The sequence below is a fragment of the Leucoraja erinacea genome, chromosome 3, assembly GCF_028641065.1.
Source record: "Leucoraja erinacea ecotype New England chromosome 3, Leri_hhj_1, whole genome shotgun sequence".
In the NCBI taxonomy this organism is placed as follows: Eukaryota; Metazoa; Chordata; class Chondrichthyes; order Rajiformes; family Rajidae; genus Leucoraja; species Leucoraja erinaceus.
Window position 1 is genome coordinate 1119918 of NC_073379.1, and position 18636 is coordinate 1138553.

The 18636-nt window shown below is 42.6% G+C and overlaps 1 protein-coding gene across 1 annotated transcript; it reads left to right on the plus strand.

Moving 5' to 3' along the window:
* The first annotated feature begins 2301 nt into the window (after positions 1 to 2301).
* LOC129694433 (uncharacterized) lies at positions 2302 to 18398 on the plus strand. Its single transcript, XM_055631155.1, has 4 exons — positions 2302 to 3188; positions 15530 to 15746; positions 17213 to 17390; positions 17476 to 18398. Exons 1-4 carry the CDS (start codon positions 2627 to 2629, stop codon positions 17707 to 17709), a joined length of 1191 nt encoding a protein of 396 aa, XP_055487130.1. The 5' UTR covers positions 2302 to 2626; the 3' UTR covers positions 17710 to 18398.
* The last annotated feature ends 238 nt before the right edge of the window (positions 18399 to 18636 follow it).

The window sequence follows — 18636 nt, forward strand, 5'->3', positions numbered from 1 at the left end:
AATCCTCCGGCACAATTCCCGTTTCTAATGACATTTGAAATATTTCTGTCATAGCCCCTGTTATTTCTACACTAACTTCCCTCAATGTCCTAGGGAATATCCTGTCCGGACCTGGAGACTTATCCACTTTTATATTTCTCAAAAGTGTCAGTACTTCCTCTTCTTTGATCCTCATAGTTTCCATAGCTACTCTACTTGTTTCCCTTACCTCACATAATTCAATATCCTTCTCCTTGGTGAATACCGAAGAAAATATATATATTTAAATTACCGGTATATACATTATCTTTGTTTTATATGAAAACAATGCGCAATGCAAAACAATACACAATGCAAATGGCCGCCACCATGGCATATGTTTTGTTTTTTTTAAATTTAATGACCCAAAATGGGGGTGCTTCATCGACGCAGGTGCGTCTTCGTCGCTGGGAAATATACGGTAGATAGAGTGGTAAAGAAGCCGTGTGGTTTGCTAGCCTTCGTCAATTAGGGCTATGAGTATAAGTTAGACACAAAAAGCTGGAGTAACTCAGCGGGACAGGCAGCATCTCTGGAGAGTAGGAATGGGTGACGTTTCGGGTCGAGACCCTTCTTAGGACTTCTTCTGTGATACAGCACAAGAAAATAAGCATCAGGTTATTTTCTTGTGCTGTACTAGTCTGAAGAAGGGTCTCGAACGGAAACATCATCCATTCCTTCTCTCCAGAGATGCTCTCTGTCCCACTGTGTTACTCCAGCATTTTGTGTCTATCTTCGGTTTAAACCCGCATCAGCAGTTCCTTCCTACCATTGAGTGTAAGAGTCAGGAAGTCGTGTTGAGGCAATATCGGACTTTGGTTAGGCTGCATTTGGAGCATTGTCTGCCATTGTGGTCTCACCACTTCGGGAGTGATGTGGAGGCTTTGGAAGGGTGCAGAAGATTTTACAATCTGCATGGATTTTTAAGGGTTAATACTAAAAGGAGAGGTTGGACAAACCTGTATCATTTTCTCTGGAGCACTGGAGGTTGAGGGAAAACCGATACAATATAAAATGATGAGAGACAGAGATAGGGTAGACAATCAGAACCTTTTCCCAGGATGAAAGAATCAAATACTAGAGGGCGTAGCTTTAAGATAAGAAGGGCAAAGTTTAAAGTAGATGTGCAGGGCAAGTTATTTTTCCACAGTGCGGTGAGTGCCTGGAACACACTGTGAGGGGTGGTGGTTGAGGTAAATACAATAGTGGCATTCAAGAGACTTTCGGACATCCATATGGACATGCAGGGAAAGGAGGGATATGGATGATGTGCAGGTAGATGTGCCTCATGTTTGAGTTGTGAAGTTTTTACAGTTTATAGTTTAGAGATACCACATGGCAACAGGCCCTTTGGCCCAGAAAGAATCCGCAATCCCTGCACATTAACACTATCCAACACACGTTAGGGACAATTTACATTTATACCGAAGCCAATTAACCTACAAACCTCTAGGCTGATGGAGTGTAGGAGGAAACTGAAGATCTCAGAGAAAACCCACAGGGAGAACGTACAAACTATGTACAGACAGCACCCGTAGACAGGATCGAACCTGGGTCCCTGGCGTTGTAAGGCAGCATCTCTACCGCTGAGCCACTGTGCCGCACAACATGGACTGAAGGTTTTTTTCTTATGCTATACTGTTCTATGTTCTAAGTTGCTACCCCCGAGCTGGCCTCCTTCACAAGAGGAAACCTCTCCACATCCATCCTGTGAAATGTTTTCCCTGTCTCAGAAATCTCAAACTGGTCACTTCGCAACTTCCTGTTTATCGAAAAAGAACTCAGCCCGTTCAAGCTTCCCTGAAATTGTCTCAGTGCAAAAACATCTTGGCATTTTCTCCCGCGATTATGAAAAAAACCCCGATATTTTCATAACATCACGTCCAGAACTAGGTTTAGTACTTCAAGTTTTTAATCTTTCACAGACACTCAGCCGCAAGTGGGAGGAGCAGAACGCAGTTTAAAAAGCATGTGTAAGTTTTATAGTAGCATTTTGGTTTCTTTCATGGTCTATAAAAGGCTGACAATGTCAAGAGGATGGTCATAGTAGTTTCCCAGGATGAAGGGCATCTAAAATAGAGGACATAGGTTAGAGGTGAGAGTGGAAAGATTTAAAGGGCACCCACCAGACAGCTTTTTCACATAGAGGATATAAGAAACTAATTTCCAGAGGAAGTGATAAAGGTGGATACGATTGGAACATTTAAAGATATTTTTCCACCAAAAAAAAACTTTATTCAGAATAAATATATATATAAAATGAAAATTGTTTAGTGTAGTTTAGTTTAGAGATACAGCGCAGATACAGACATGGCCCTTCGGCCCACCGAGTCTGTGCCGCCCAGCAATCATTTGATCCTACACATTAGACACAATTTACAGAGGCCAATTAACCTACAAATCTGCGTGTCTTTGGAGTGTGGAAGGAAACCGGAGCAAACTCCATACAAACATACAAACTCCATACACACAGCACCCATAGACTCTAAATATGATTTTTGAAATTTAATGCATTTAAATATATCTTCCCTGCTTATGTGGTCAATCGCTCCTAAAATAAACACGAGTGCTTGTGTTTGTTAAACAGTAACTATTGCTCAAGAGACTAATGCACTTTGTCAGAGTGTTTCGTTCTGCGCTATCAGTTGCACAGGAAGTTCAACTCGTGTGGGTGGGGAGGTTCACCGCAAACACAACACACGTCTCAGCTAAGGATCCAGAACTGCTGCAAAATATCCGCAGGACGATGGATCTGAATATATCTGCAAGGATTGATCAATTAGAGAAGCCCCTGCAAGAATATTATAGAAGAATCATCAGGAAAGATTCAGACAAAAGGGAAGTAAAACAAACGTTGCAGTCCACGCTGAAAAAGATGCTTGAATTTATTCATGAGCGGGACAAGTTGTTTGCAAACTACTTCATTCTAGTTGGGAGTGTCGCGGACGGAACCAAAACAGAAGCAGTGAATGAACTTGATGTCCTCATTCCCCTACAGTTGGGCAAACTCAAGGTTGCCCCTGGTGATCACCATTTAAACCTGTTTGGAGTCCATGAGCATGTTGATGGAGAATGGAGATGGCTTTCTCACGATCAAACCATTTTGAGGTTGTATAATTTGGTAAACGAATACAAAGAACTTTACTACAAGAATGATCATGGCTTTCAAGGTAAAAACATATAAACCCTCATCGTATGTAAAACAGCTTTACTCAATCAGTTTAAACAGTAATGAACAAAATAGCAAATTAATCTAAACAATGTCAGAGTTTAAAACGATTCTGTTATGATTACATGAAACTAAACATTCACTGTTGCTAAAGACAGACATAAAACGCTGGAGTAACTCAGCGAGACAGGCAGCATCTTTGGAGAGAAGGAATGGGTGACTGTGTTTCAGGTCGAGATCCTTCAAATTGAGAGTCAGGGGAGAGAGAACCTAGAGATAAGGAAGGATAAGCTGTGGAAATGACAGATGGTGATAAGGAAATGTAGAATAGGGGGGGTTGCTCGTAAGGTCATCAGGTCAAAGGGCGTGATGCACGGAGCAGCTCTATCCATCTGGAGGACATGACAACCTACAGCATACACTGTTAAATACACAAAACAAAAATTATAACAATTTCTTACCTGTTATAAAACGCCAAAATGGTTGATTTTTGCGCTGGAAATAATTGTGGAAGTCGGGGTAGCCGGGAGAGGCATTTAGTAGCAATGTTACAACATTTTGAGATTTAAAAAATCAAGTCTGCAATTTATCCCATCAGATAAAGCATAAAAAGAAGTTTAATTTGACAACTAATTCACTTTCACATCTTCAGTATTAAAAATGTTATGGCCTTTTCATACTCGGAAATTAGCATCTTGTTCCCTATTGATTTTCCATTGACTTAACACAAAAGCTGTGATCAAGGACAGTCAAAAGCCCATAACTTTATTAAAAATTAAGAGAACTGAAAGAAATGTTCAGTTATTATAGATTGAAGCATTTTGAAACAAATATTAAACAATCTTACTTGGATGACCTGAAATTAAGCATATAATTAGTTAGTTACCCAATTGTAGCTAATTCCAAAATTCAATTACTAGATCTAAACATCTATCCATTTCTTAAGGAAAGATGAACATTTTTAAATAGCCGAAGTGTCCAAAGAACTTTCACACAAGAATTCACAATAAAACATGATTTTTAAATCTCATTGACATTAATTTATAGGCCAAGTGGAAGGAATTTAGTGTTCAATTGCTGTAAATTAATGGCCATTTAAATCAGCTTGCAAGTGGGAGTTTGTGGAACGCACTGGTTTGGAACGTTCCCATTGCGGTGATTTAATGGGGCCCCAAATTAGCTACTCACAACATAAAATTTTGTATAAAGGGATCTTAAAAAGCGCTTTTTAATGTAAAAATAAACAGCCTGCCTTCCGATGTCCTCTACATGAGATCCGTCCCGTTTGTGGCGGTCACGGGTTTAGAGGATGATTTTTAACCTACTATAACAATTAAATAAACCAATTTTTTTTTTTAAGCTGCAGTGAACTAATGTCGCAGCAATTTTTCGTCAGCAACTAAGTAGCCTGAACAACCTTGATTTGAATAGCCGAGCGAAAATCGCGTTTTAAACCCGCCCCCCTCTCAAAGGCACCAAAATCGCGCACACGGGCAGCGACAGAACTGCAGCGCCGCTGAAGGTAAGTTTTGCAACATACCTACATTTATCCTACTTCTGAATACCAAAAGTGAGGCGAAATTATGGTAGAGAGAAGCAACAGCTGAAGGGACAACAACGGCTAAAGTAGGTGGTGAACATTGGCCGTGCCGATATCAAGATTGAAATCGCGTTTGCTTGCTGCATTTCATCAACAGTTAGGCATTATTTGTGTTTTCTCTTGATTCCTTTGGTATCTAAAAAGTTTCAGAAGTGATAAATCTGGCTGTGAAATTTTAAAATCGCCCATGTTTCTCAAGCGGGTTTTTACATGCAAAAAGAAAACGCTTCTGAAGCTACATTTATCATTAAAAAAATCTCCAGACTAAAGGGGCTGTCCCACTGTACGAGCTAATTGACGATTTCTCCCGAGTTTCCCCTGATTCGAACTCAAGAGAATTACGGTAATAGCCACTCGTAGGTACTCAACGTTGAAAAATCTTCACGAGTCTTCACGAGCTTACTGCGTTTCCCGGGTAGCGTTACGAGCCGCTAAGAGACGTCCCGAGCTCCGACGTACCCGCTACGTACATTCTACATGCTTACCACGAGTTTGATTTATTTTTAAACTCGGGAGAGTTCTTGAATTACCTCGTACAGTGGGACAGCCCCTTTACGAGCAGTGTGTGGAAAAGTAAGTTTTCTATCATTATGCTATTGAGATGTATATTTTGGCAAATAATAAAATGTCCTGACAGCTTAAACACCCACTACCTTTCAATAGGATATTGTCAATTAGCGGAGGTTGATTATATCCAATTAGCCACTAACAATTATGCATTCCGTGGCTTGCTTCACGTACGGTTTGTGATTTTTATCCCGATTACCACAATTACCACAATTGGTTACCCCGATTTCCACAATTATTTACATCGCAAAAATTGACCATTTTGGCGTTTTTTTATAAGCTAAGAACGCATTCTTACCTGTTAAAAAGCGCCAAAATTATCAATTTTTGCGCTGAAGACAATTGTGAAGGGTGACTGAGTGCTCAGAACCAAACGCTCTGAACTTACCTGACATCTTTGCTCTGAACCCGAGCAAGGTGTAAGCGGCCGAAGGAGCGCATCCCTCGGGACAGCCCCCCACGGTCAGCGTGTCCGGTTACGGCCGCCCTCTGCCCCGTCTCCCCCTGTGCGGCAGCACTGTCACGGGTTGTGGGTGACACACCGAACCGATCCCCCGACCGTGGGGACAGACGGCCCGGGGTCCGCGAGCGCGGAACCAGAGTGTGGAGTCCGGATGCTGGGACAGAAGAAGGGCTGGCTGTGCTGGCAGCCGTAGTAAATGCTCACCTGACATTCACCACTTGTACCCCAGTTGGCGTTGCATGGGTCGTGACCTCCATGACGTACAACCTCCCTTTGGTTCATTGTTAGCTGATAGGAAGTTGACAACGAGTAATACATACAAATGTAATCAGGACCAGGAGAACTAGGAGAAGTAGGGTGGGGGAGGGATGGAGAGCGAGGGAAAGCAAGGCAATAGACAATAGGTGCAGGAGTAGGCCATTCGTTCCATCGAGCCAGCACCACCATTCATCATGGCTGATCATCCCCAATCAGTACCACGTTCCTGTCTTCTCCCAATATCCCCATACTCCGTTATCTTTAAGAGCCCTATCCTGCTCTCTCTTGAAAGTATCCAATGAACCGGCCTCCACCGCCCTCTGAGGCAGAGAATTCCACGGACTCATAACTCTCTGTGTGAAAAAGTGTTTCCTCAGCTCCGTTCTAAATGGTTTACCCCTTATTCTTAAACTGTGGCTCCTGGTTCTGGACTCCCCCAACATCAGGAACATGTTTCCTGTCTCGTGCATGTCCAAACCATTTATAATCTCATATGTTTCAATAAGGTCCCCTCTCAACCACCTAAATTCCAGAGTGTACAAGCCCAGCCGCTATATTCTCTCAGCATACGACAGACCCGCCAACCCAGGGAATTGACCTGGTAAACCTACGATGCACTCCGTCAATGGCAAGAATGTCCTTCCTCAAATTATGGGACCAAAACTGCACACAATACTCCAAGTGTGGTCTCACTAGGGTCCTGTACAACTGCAGAAGGACCTTTTTGCTCCTATACTCAACTCCTCTCATTATGAAGGTCAACATGCTATTCACTTTCTTTACTGCCTGCTGTACCTGCATGTTTACTTTCATTTTGAAGTTTGAGAAATCAACGTTCATACCACTGGGTTGAAAGCTGCCCAAGCTGCCCGAGACTGGGTATTGTGTAATGAGGAAGGATTGGTTAGCGATCTTGTGCAAATCTCCTTGGGAAGCAGGGACCATAATATGGTGGAATTCTGCATTAGGATGGAGAGCGGAATGGTTAATTCAGAGACTAGGGTCCTGAACTTAAAGTAAGGAGACTTTAAAGGTATGAGTTGGGAATTGGCTAGGGTAGACTGGCAAATTATACTTAAAGGGTTGACAGTGGAGATGCAATGGCAAAGATCTAAAGATCGCATGGATGAATTACAACAATTGTTCATCCCAGTCTAGTGAAAAAATAAAACAGGGGAAGGCGGCTCAGCCATGGCTAATGAGGGAAATCAAGGATAGTGTTAAATCCAATGAAAAGGCATATAAATTGGCCAGAGGAAGCAGCAAACAGGAGGACGGTGAGAAATTTAGAACTCAATAGAGAACAAAGCGGTTAATTAAGATGGCGGGGGGGGTGGGGGGGGGGGGAGCATGAAAGAAAGCTTGTGGGAAATATAAAAACAGACTCTAATAGCTTCTTGAGATATGTAAAAAGGAAAATATTAGTGAAGCCAAATGTAGGTCCCTTATAATAGTAAGAGTAAACGAGAATTTACCAGTTTGAAGTTTCGTTTTTAATATTTTTATTATTTTATACAATTTTTTAACGTGAAGAGCCCGCCCAGCACGCATGCGCGGCACACTTCAAAGCAGCAGTGTGGAATCACAGATAGATAAAGTAATTGAAATAAAAACATAAAAAAAAAAAAGGAGACATCAGTAATCAGTTTGACCCAATATTATTGAGGGTGGAAGCGGAGGGCACGTAATCCCTCATCGTAACTCCTCATAAAATACAGATCAAACATCAAACTGGTAAGTTCAATTTTAATCTTACTATTTTACTTCGGAGTCACGTGACTGCCAAAGGGAGGAAGTGTGTGAATCAACCAATGAATCTGTTTGTAGAAAAACACAACGGTATTTTTTAACAATAACAACAAAGAAATTAAATTGCTCCCCTGGGCTTAAATTAAATATTTGCAGTCTGTAAAAGAATTTCTGCAAATAAAGCAGGTTTTGCCAACGGCTTATTATAAAAAGTTCTGAACGTTCTTTCCCCTGACCATCCTGCTGTAGCCAGGATGTGGTCTATAGGCACGTCCATTCTTTTGGCCGTCGACGTGGATGCTGCCCTGGTGGAGTGAGATTTGTACATGTTAGTGCTTATCCCAGCAGCTTTTAGCACCTGCTTGAGCCATCTCGAAATGGTTTGGCTCGTCACCCGACCATAAGGTTTTTTATGACTGACCCATAAGGCTTTTCCACTCCCTCGAATATTTTTGGTTGTGTCTATGTAGGACAGTAGGTGGGTCATGGCACATAACCGTGGTTCTGGCGGGTAAGCCCGGAATTCCACGACTGGATTAGGTGTTCCTGGTCTGCTCTGTTTGATCTGTCCCTGGATAATGACAGAGATCTGGTCTGGAGCTGTGAGCATGCTGTCCAGTCGCAATAGGTGTAGTGACTGGACCCTCTGTGCAGATACAAGTACCATCAACATGAGTGTTTTGAGCGTAGATTGTTCCAGGTTGAGGGATCTGGCCGGTGGATATATGGGTGTACCTTGGTCTAGGGGGTTAGAGTTGTAAATACCCTTCATTAGTTTGACCACCAGCGGGTGGGACCCCATGGCCTGTTGGCCTGGAGCTTGTTTTAAATAGACAGACAGGGCACTTCTAGCTTAGTTGATGGCACTGTAGCTGAGTCCTTCATCGTGGTGAAGGTTCGCCAGGAATTCCAGTACGTTGGTAACTGTAGCGGTTGAGTAGGTGGTCCCTGTATCCAAGCAGTACTTCTCCCACTTTTTGATGCTGGACAAGTACTGTTTTCTTGTGGATGTTCGGAGGGATGTTGTGGAGTAATGGGAACCATGGCTGTGTAGGCCAGTCGGGTACTATCAAAATACCTGAAGCAGAGTCCATTTGTATTCTGTGTTGTAGTCTCTGGATGATGAGGCAGATCTGCCATGCAGCTAGAAGATGTTTTTCCCCAATCCAGCGCGAACGCATCTATCGCTGCTGGTTCCCCAGCGACATACATAGGTACTGGTGATTTAGCCTTAATGCAAATAAGTCAATATCTGGCGTGCCATTTTTATTTCTTTTAATTAAAAAAAAAATAACCTTTGCAAACACTTTGGGGTTTAACATCCATTCGGTGTTGTCATTAAATTTGCGTGACCTGGTGTCTGCCACTGTATTTAGCTTACCTGGCAGGTAAGTTGCTGATAGCCAAATATGTCTTTCAACACACCATTGCCAAATTGTGTTGACCAATTTGTTGCATGATATCGATTTTATGCCGCCCATATGGTTAATGTTGGCCACCACTATTGTCTATTTGTAACCGTACATACAAGTGATGCATATTCGATGCATATGCTTTTAAAACCATAAAGGGCACCCAACATCTCTATATAGTTAATGCCCAGTGTAAGTAGTAATGATGACTCTAGGTAAGTCCATCTACCACCTGTGTTGGATATGGAGTTAGTCGCTCCCCAGCCTTGAGCACTGGCATCTGTTTGGATAGCTAAAGTAGGGTTAATGATGATGATAGGGCTGAAACTATGCCAAACGTTTTCTGCCCACCACTGTAGTTCTGATATTGCTTCAGTGGGTAATTTCATGATCTGGTCATGACCTGCATGTCGTTTTAGTGCCTGTACCTTTGCTCTTTGTAAGTTTTGATAGTGCAAAGGTCCAAATTGTGTAGCCGGAAATGCTGCTACCATTTCCCCAATTACTCTTGCTATTTGTCGAATAGTTGGTCGCTCGTTGACCATTAAATTGTTGCACGATTGTGCCAATCCAGTTGTTTTGTCTTTTGGCAAAGTCACAGAAATGTGGGCTGAGTTAATTGTGAAGCCCAAGAAGTCCATGGTTGTGGATGGCTTCAACTTAGATTTATCTGGATGTAAGACAAATCCCAAGGTTTCGAACAACTGTTTGGTAGCTGACACAGCTGACATGCCAATTCCATGGTCTTGCCTACTATTAAGATATCATCAAGATATGCCATGACCATATGTTTTTGTCTTATTAATATTGCCAGGGTTGGTTTTAGTATCTTGGTGAATAATCTTGGGGCTGATGTTAACCCATCGGGTAATGCTTTAAACTGCCATCCAGGTAAATTTCAGGTATCTGCGATGATCCTTGTGAATGGGTACTGAGTAAGCATCTTTGAGGTCAATGCTTGCCATGAAGTATCCTTTGGAAATCAGTTGTTTGGCAGTAACAAACGTTTCCATTGTGAAATGTACATACTTAACAAAACATATTTAGTGAAGTTAAGTCAATGATGATGCGACACCTACCATCTTTTTTAGTTTTAGTGAATATATTTGACACAAATTCCAAGGGTTCATGTTTTGTTTTTTCCAATGATACTCTTAGTGATTAGTCCCACCAGTTCAGCTTGTCCCTCTCGTTTCTCTTTAACTGAGAGGGAAAAGACCCTCTGGGGTGAACGTTGAACTGGTGGAAATTTTTCTAGTATAAATTGTATTTTGTATTCACTAATGCTATTGAGTATATACTTGTCACTCGTGATAGACTCCCATGGTTCCTTAAACAGGTGTAATCTCCCCCGTTAGTATTGTGCCCCTATTTTCTATATGCTGGTAGGAACCAGATCCCCCTACCTCCATGGTTATGGGTGTTTCTTCTGTCTCTTCCTAGACCAGCGAGTCTTGCGCGTTGTCTGACGTGGTGGTGATGTTGGGGGGTGGCGCATTTTCCATGGGGTCCGCTCTGGGCCTTGGTCTGAAAAAGACTTTGGGTGATAAAATGCGGACCCCGAGCTTTCACCAGTCCCATATGGTAGACGTCGACTGGTGGATGCGATGGGGTGCTGCCGCTTGGGTATTGTTGTTTTGGGTTTGCTCGTCCCGGGGCCTGCCCTCATTATTTTAGTTTTAGAGGCCTCTTCCATATTTTTTACTTTTTTCGTGAGGTTTTTGCCAAAGAGCAGTGTGTCTGGCTCAGTGGCTGGGGTTTTGCACAACCCCGAGAATTTTGGATTTAGGGAGGTCTTATGATTTATTTACGGAGGTTATTTATCTCGAACTGCGTGTTGTACAACAGTGCGAGAGTGTCTTGTTGGTTTGTGGTCATCTCCGTATTGTCCATAGAACGAGCAAATGATGTGATGGCTGACGTCAGGAGCCTGAGGATCCGCTGCAGTATCAGAATAGTTTCTTTATTGTCATTGTAACATGAACCATGTACAACAAAATTTTAAATCAGCTCCTGGTTCTGAATATTTGTCCCGACGTGCCCCCAGATTTGGCTGTTGACAGCCGGCACTTTGAGGGACTCACAATTTTCTGGAGCTGTGTACAATTCTAAGGCCTCGTTAACCACCTGCTCCTGTAGGGGCCTGTTGGAGAGGTGGTTGATGCTGGCCACTAGTTTAGGCTCTAATGGCCTTCCTGCACGTGGGGCTGCCACGTAGCGGTCCACCACACTCAGCAGCTCTTCCTGGTCCTGCACCCCTGCCATACTCCCAACTTCTTCAGCCAGCGTCCCGTCCCCTCTTCCTGACCAGCCCAGTCCTGGTCACCAAAGCTACCCTTGGGTAAGGAGGAAGCGATGGGCAGTGCACAAGGCACTGTGGAGGGAGTGCCTGAACTCCCCCTGCGAGAGCGCCCCTCACGCAGCGAGTCTCGCTGGAGCACCTGCTCCAGGAGCCGCTCCATGCAGCTCAGGCGGCTGTCTCTCCCCCGTGCAGGTGGAGAGACGTCCCCGTCCGACAAGTCGGAAGCCACCGGCCGGACGCTTCTTCGGTAGCCTTACTTCCAGCCCGCTGCTCAGGCGCTAGCGGGACTGGGCTCGGCACGGTGTCGGGGATGGCGGAGCGCCCGGTAAGCGGTCCTACCGCCTGTTGCTGCCCCCCCCCCCCCCCCAGATGGAACGCTCCTCCGTTGGAGTCGAGCGGGGGACAGGTTAGTTCAAGAGCCTTTGTTCTCTGCCTGTGAAACAAAGTAGAAGGCTCTCCTGTGAAAGAAAACCGACCTCAGGGTACTTACCTGACGGTCCGTTCTTTCACCCACCCCGATGCGGCCGCTGTTGCACTGCTGAACACAATGCCGCGCATGTGTGCTGAGCGGGCTCTTCACGTAGTCACTCACGTGACTCCGAAGTAAAATCAAAGACAGGTGAGTGTATAATGGGAAACAAGGAAATGGCAGAACACTTAAACAAGTACTTTGGTTCTGTCTTCACTAAGGAAGACACAAATAATCTCCCAGAAATATTAGGGGACCAAGGATCTAGTGGGGGGGAGGAACTGAAGGGAATCCACATTAGTCAGGAATTGGGGTTAGGTAAACTGTTGGAACTGAAGGCAGATAAATCCCCAGGGCCTGATGGTCTGCATCCCAGAGTACTCAAGGAGGTGGCCCTAGAAATCGTGGATGCATTGGTGATCAATTTCCAATGTTCTCTCAACACTGGATCAGTTCCTGTGGACTGGAGGGTAGCCAATATAACTTCACTTTTTAAGAATGGAGGGAGAGAGAAAACAGGGAATTATAGACCAGTTAGCCTTATATCGGTAGTGGGGAAGATGCTTGAGTCAATTGTTAAAAGATAGCAGTGCATTTAGAAAGCCGTGACAGATCGGTCAAAGTCAGCATGGATTTATGAAGGGGAAATCATGCTTGACTAATCTTCTGGAATTTTTTGAGAATGTAACAAGTAGAATGGATAAGGGAGAGCCCGTGGATGTGGTGTATCTGGGGTTTCAAAAAGCCTTTGACAAGGTCCCACACAAGAGATTAGTGTGCAAAATTAGAGCACATGGTATTGGGGGTAGGGTATTGACATGGATACAGAATTGGTTGGCAGACAGGAAGCAAAGAGTAGGAATTAACGGGTCCTTTTCTGAATAGCAGGCAGTGACTAGTGGGGTGCCGAAAGGCTTGGTGCTGAGACCTCAGTTATTTACAATATATATTAACGATTTAGTCAAGGAAATTAAATGTGACATCTCCAAGTTTGCGGATGACACAAAGCTGGGCGGCAATGTGAGCTGCGAGGAGGATGCTATGAGGCTGCAGGGTGACTTGGATAGGTTAGATGAGTGGGTAGATGCATGGCAGATGCAGTATAATGTGGATAAATGTGAGGTTATCCACTTTGGTGGCAAGAACAGGAAGGCAGATTATTATATGAATGGTGTCAGAATAGGAAAAGGGGAGATGCTTGTACATCAGTCACTGAAAGTAAGCATGCAAGTACAGCAGGCAGTGAAGAAAGCTAATGGCATGTTGGCCATTGCGAGAGGATTTGAGTTTAGGAGCAAGGAGGTCCTATTGCCGTTGTACAGGGTCTTGGTGAGACCGCACCTGGAGTATTGTGTGCAATTTTGGTCTCCTAATTTGAGGAAGGACATTTTTGCTATTGAGGGAGTGCAGCGTACGTTCACCAGATTAATTCCCGGGATTGCGGGACTGACATATGATGAAATTCTACTCATGACCGTGTGACCTCATGATCAAAGCTTGCTTTTGCTGAGAAGTGGCTTTCATGATATGGGCTTGTATCAAGGATTCTTTGTGGATCTTTAATGAATGCCTGCATGTTTTGAATGAGAGAGCACTATATATTCTGTACAGCTCACTTGTGTTACCATATTTAAATTACTGTGTGGAAGTATGGGGCAACACCTACAAAACCACCTTACAATCACTAAGCACACTACAAAAAAGAGCTTTGCGTATAGTAAACAATGTAGGATATCATGAACACACCAATATACTGTATTTAAAATTACACAGCTTAAAGATTAAGGATCTGGTAGAATTTAAGACTGCACAAATAATTTATAAAGCAAAAAATAAACTGCTACCTGTAAACATACAAAAACTGTTCAAGGACAGAGAGGGGGGTTATAACTTTAGAGGGAAACTAAACTTGAAACAGCATTATGCTCGGACCAATTTAAAAAGTCTGTGTATTTCCATTTGTGGGCTAGTTTTGTGGAATGGTCTTGACGAAACGATTAAACAAAGTATGAATATAATGTAAATCTCACAGATGTTAATGGTGCTTGGTCTTTTTGTTCTTTTCTTTTTTTGTTCGTTTTTTCTTAATAGCTTGATTGGAGTAGTTTTATTTGAATTGTCTGTTTAGTTTATTTTATTGAATTTTGCATTTGTTAATGGTGAAGAATGGGGGTAGGACTTGACAAGCATAGGCTGCTTCCTATCCCTTTTCCAACGAGTCTAATGTGTATTATGTTGAAATTGGCTTTTGATTGTTTAATTTATGTATGTACATATATGTTATGTATATGTGTATGTGTATGTGTGTATATGTATGTATGTATATATGTATATGGATGTATGTGTGTATGTATTTATGTATATATATATGTATATATATAATTTTCCTTTTATTTATTCATTTTCATCTTTTCTTTTCTTTTTTTTTAAGCGATCGAAATAAAGATGTCATTCATTCAATATCATTCATTCTATGTTTTATTGTTATATGTGACAAGTCAGTGAAATTTTTTGCTTGCATAGCCAGGATATGCAAATAAAGGGCACTTAAAGTACCCTCGCGTCAGGTCTCCCTTAGTTCCCCCCCACCCCCATGGTGACCCTCCCACGCCAAGTCCCCATTGTCCATTGTTCTTCCCCCTCCCTCGCAGTAGTCCCCCCCCCCACGGCAGGTCCTCCTTTGTTCCTTCCCTCGGCAGCGGCGTCCACACTCCACGCGTCTGTCCTTGTCCGTCGGTCGGCACCATCGACCGCCGTACTGATCTCTGCACTCTCTCTGGACGCCTCCGTGGTGCCAACCCAGTCCACAGCAGTGGGCCCCGCTAACCCAGACCAAAGATCCTAGACCTAGACTCTCTCGACCCGTGACTCCGCAGCCGACTCCGCTGCCAATGGGCTCCAGCCGCGCCGACTCCGCTGTTCGCCGGGTGGCGTCTGCCGCAGTGGCTCACCGGGATATTGCTCTAGAGTGGATGCAGGTTGGTAGAGTGTCTGTGTAATAAGATAGCAAATAAAGGCCATTCTCTGGTAGGCCTTCGTGTATGAGTAGATGATGATTTGGAACGTGGCAATTTTAATTAAAGGTTTGAGAACTGTAATGTGCCAAGTCATGCGATAAACATCCTTTCATTAATGCTACAATTTCATTTGAAAGTAAAAATAAAGAGTGATTATTGGACGCCCATCACGTCTGAAACCTCACAATTTCCCAGATAACATTGGTCCTAGATGATCATTGCTGCTGTATTGCAAACATTTATTTTTAACTTTAGTAACAGATGTTTTAAAAGTTACCATTATCATCTACTACATCACATGTGTTTGTTCAATTTAAATGAAATTAATGTCTGAAGAAGGGTTTTGGCCCGAAACTTTGCCTATTTCCTTCGCTCCATAGATGCTGCTGCACCCGCTGAGTTTCTCCTGCATTTTTGTGTACCTTAAATGAAATTAATGTTTCGCTTGCTATTTCACTTACTTGCTATCCAAAGCATTTAACTGATTATTAACTTGTGTTTGCAGTTACAAAAAAGAAGGTGCTAGCTTCAGCTTTGCCTCTGATGATCAACTGGATAAGTATTGACATGGTACTTTGCATTGAAAATGCCCTATCTTTCTCCGATGTGAAGTGGCCTTTCCCAAGCTGGCTGTGTGGCAAGTCAAAGTGGCTGAGCTGTGAACAACAAGAGCAAATCAAAAGCATTGGGATAGATATGACCTGCCAGGGATTATACTGGAGGTAGAAAATATTGTTGCGTCTTCGTGCCATTAAATTGTTATTTAATTGAACAAATAATTAATCTCGTAAGACCCTGGATAAAACAACAGTGTATCTGCAAAGATAGATACAAAAAGCAGAAGTAACTTAGAAACATAGACTTGCGTGAGTTTCCACCAAGTGCACTGGCTTCCTCCCACAATCCAAAGACGTGCAGGTTTGTAGGTTAATTGGCCTCCGTAAATTGCCCCTAGTGTGTAGGATGTGAAAATGGGATAACATAGAACTTGGTGTACCAGTGACTTGGCTTGGACTCGGTGGGCTGAAGGACCTGTTTCCATGCTGTATCTCTGAACTATTACACTAAACTAAAATTATTGCAAGATACTTCACAAATGTATAATCAAACATACATAAATATCAATCCAAAGAGGGAATTTTAGCAGTGGAAATGCAAAAATTGCTCAAGTTAAACTGACAAAACAATTAAAATGAGAATTAACTGACTGACATATGATGAAAGAATAGATCGACTGGGCTTGTATTCACTGGAATTTAGAAGGATGAGAGGGTATCTTATAGAAACATAAAATTCTGAAGGGATTGGTCAGGCTAGATGAAGGAAAAATGTTCCCGATGTTGGGGGAGTCCAGAACCAGGGGTCACGGTTTAAGAATAAGGGGTAGAACATTTAGGACTAAGATGGGGAAAAACATTTTACACCCAGAGAGTTGTGAATCTGTGGAATCCTCTGCCACAGAAGGCAGTGGAGGACAATCTACTGTATGTTTTCAAGAGAGAGTTAGATTTAGCTCTTCGGGTTAACGGAATCAAGGGATATGGGGAGAAAGTAGGAACGGGGTACTGATTTTGGATGATCAACCATAATCACATTGAATGGCGGTGCTGGCTCAAAGGGCCAAATGGCCTACTCATGCACCTATTTTCTATGTTAAATAATGATTAAACACTGTCTGCTTATGTTATTATAGTATTACTGTATTGCCCAACAGATGGAAACTGAATATCCAGTGCTACCTACCCAATACTATTTTGTTTAGAGACACAGCACGGAAAAAGGTCCACGGAGTCCGTGCCGACCAGTGATCCCCACACACTAACGCCATCTAATACACTGGAGACAATTTACAATGATACCAAGCCAATTAACCTACAAGCCTGTACATCTTTGGAGTGTGGGAGGAAACTGAAGATCCTGGAGAAAACCAACGCAGATCACGGGGAGAAGGTACAAATTCCGTACAGACAGCACCCGTACTCAGGATCGAACCCAGGTCTCTGGCGCTGTAAGGCATCAACTCTACTGTTGTGCCACCATTCTTTATAATATAAATATAAAATATATTTACATTACTTTGTGAACTCCCAGTGTGGATTGCAAACTCCTGGGCAGAAATATGAGTTAGTGTAATTGATAACCAAATCTAACAAAGGTACAATGACAACAATCATTCTTGTTTCTCTAGACCTTCCTTCTCAAGAATCGATGCTTTTGTATTTGGGGAGATAGATGGTAAAGGAGGCTACTGTAAAAAAGCCTTCAAAATATTAAAATCTCTCAATAGTTATTATTGGACCGTGGATCAGCTGTGCAGTGACTACCGAGGAAAGACAAAACCTTTTCTCAACTCCTTTTTTATGAAGGTAGATTTTTCGTTCAGTTATACTCTAACTATCTTAACTTTACAAGCCTTTACAAAGCCTGTCTCACTGTTCCTTCCTTTTGTAGATTCTCTATTTACATACAAGAGAAAAGTACCCAGAACCTCATCAGTGGAACACGTTGTCAAAGTCATTTTGCAACTTTTTGGATGTTTTAAATGACTGCTGTAACCACAAGTGCCTGCATCACTATTACCACGCCGATGTCAACCTTTTCGAACGTGTTGCAGATAAAACATTTCAATGGTTGCAAGGAAAAATACACAATATTCTGGAAGATCCAGAAAATGAACTCGACTAATCTGCTTGGAAGTAGGAACAAAAAAAATCATGGCATTTCATTCAAGTCCCAAAGGATTCCGACCTTCTGCAACAGCTCATTCCATACACCCGCCACTCTTTGTGTGGAAACATTACCCCGTAGATTTTTATATAGTCTAAGTATAATCATTCTAGATGCTTGTTGAATTCTGCAGTTAAAGGCTTTGCACTAACATAAGAGTCTTTATTTCGAATGGTTAAATGTTATTCCATGAAAATCATCGCTCTTTATGTCAAGAGTGTTTTATTGTCATATGGTCCGAAATGGAACAATGAATTTTGCAACAGCACAACAGATGTGTAAACATGGGGAAAAACATTTTTCATCCAGAGAGTTGTGAATCTGTGGAATCCTCTGCCACAGAAGGCAGGGAAGGACAATTTACTGGATGTTTTCAAGAGAGAGTTAGATTTAGCTCTTAGGGCTAACGGAATCAAGGAATATGGGGAGAAAGCAGGAACGGGGTACTGATTTTGGATGATCAGCCATGATCATATTGAATGGCGGTGCTGGCTCCACAATAAGTGCCAGTGTTGATCCCTGACCATTTATAACCATAACTCCTATCCCCAGATGCCTTTGTGCTCAGTCAGATTTGAAGGATTCTCCTGTGGTTATCTTGTGAGAGATGTAAATTTCATGGGAAACCCAAAATGTATTTAATACATGTGCAACATCTCTCCATGAAGTTCTATCGAGAGAGAAACCTGCAACTGCTTAGTATTAAGTATAAGGAAAGGGGTCCTTTATAAAGAGTGCTTTAACCATGCTGGACTGATTCTGTTCATTTTTTTTTAAATGTCGTATTATTTAGCCTGTCAATAAATCATAAAATTAGCCGATCCTTTGTATTCTGCATGAATTAAAGTATTCTGAATGATTACAAGAATCACGGGGAATGGCTAG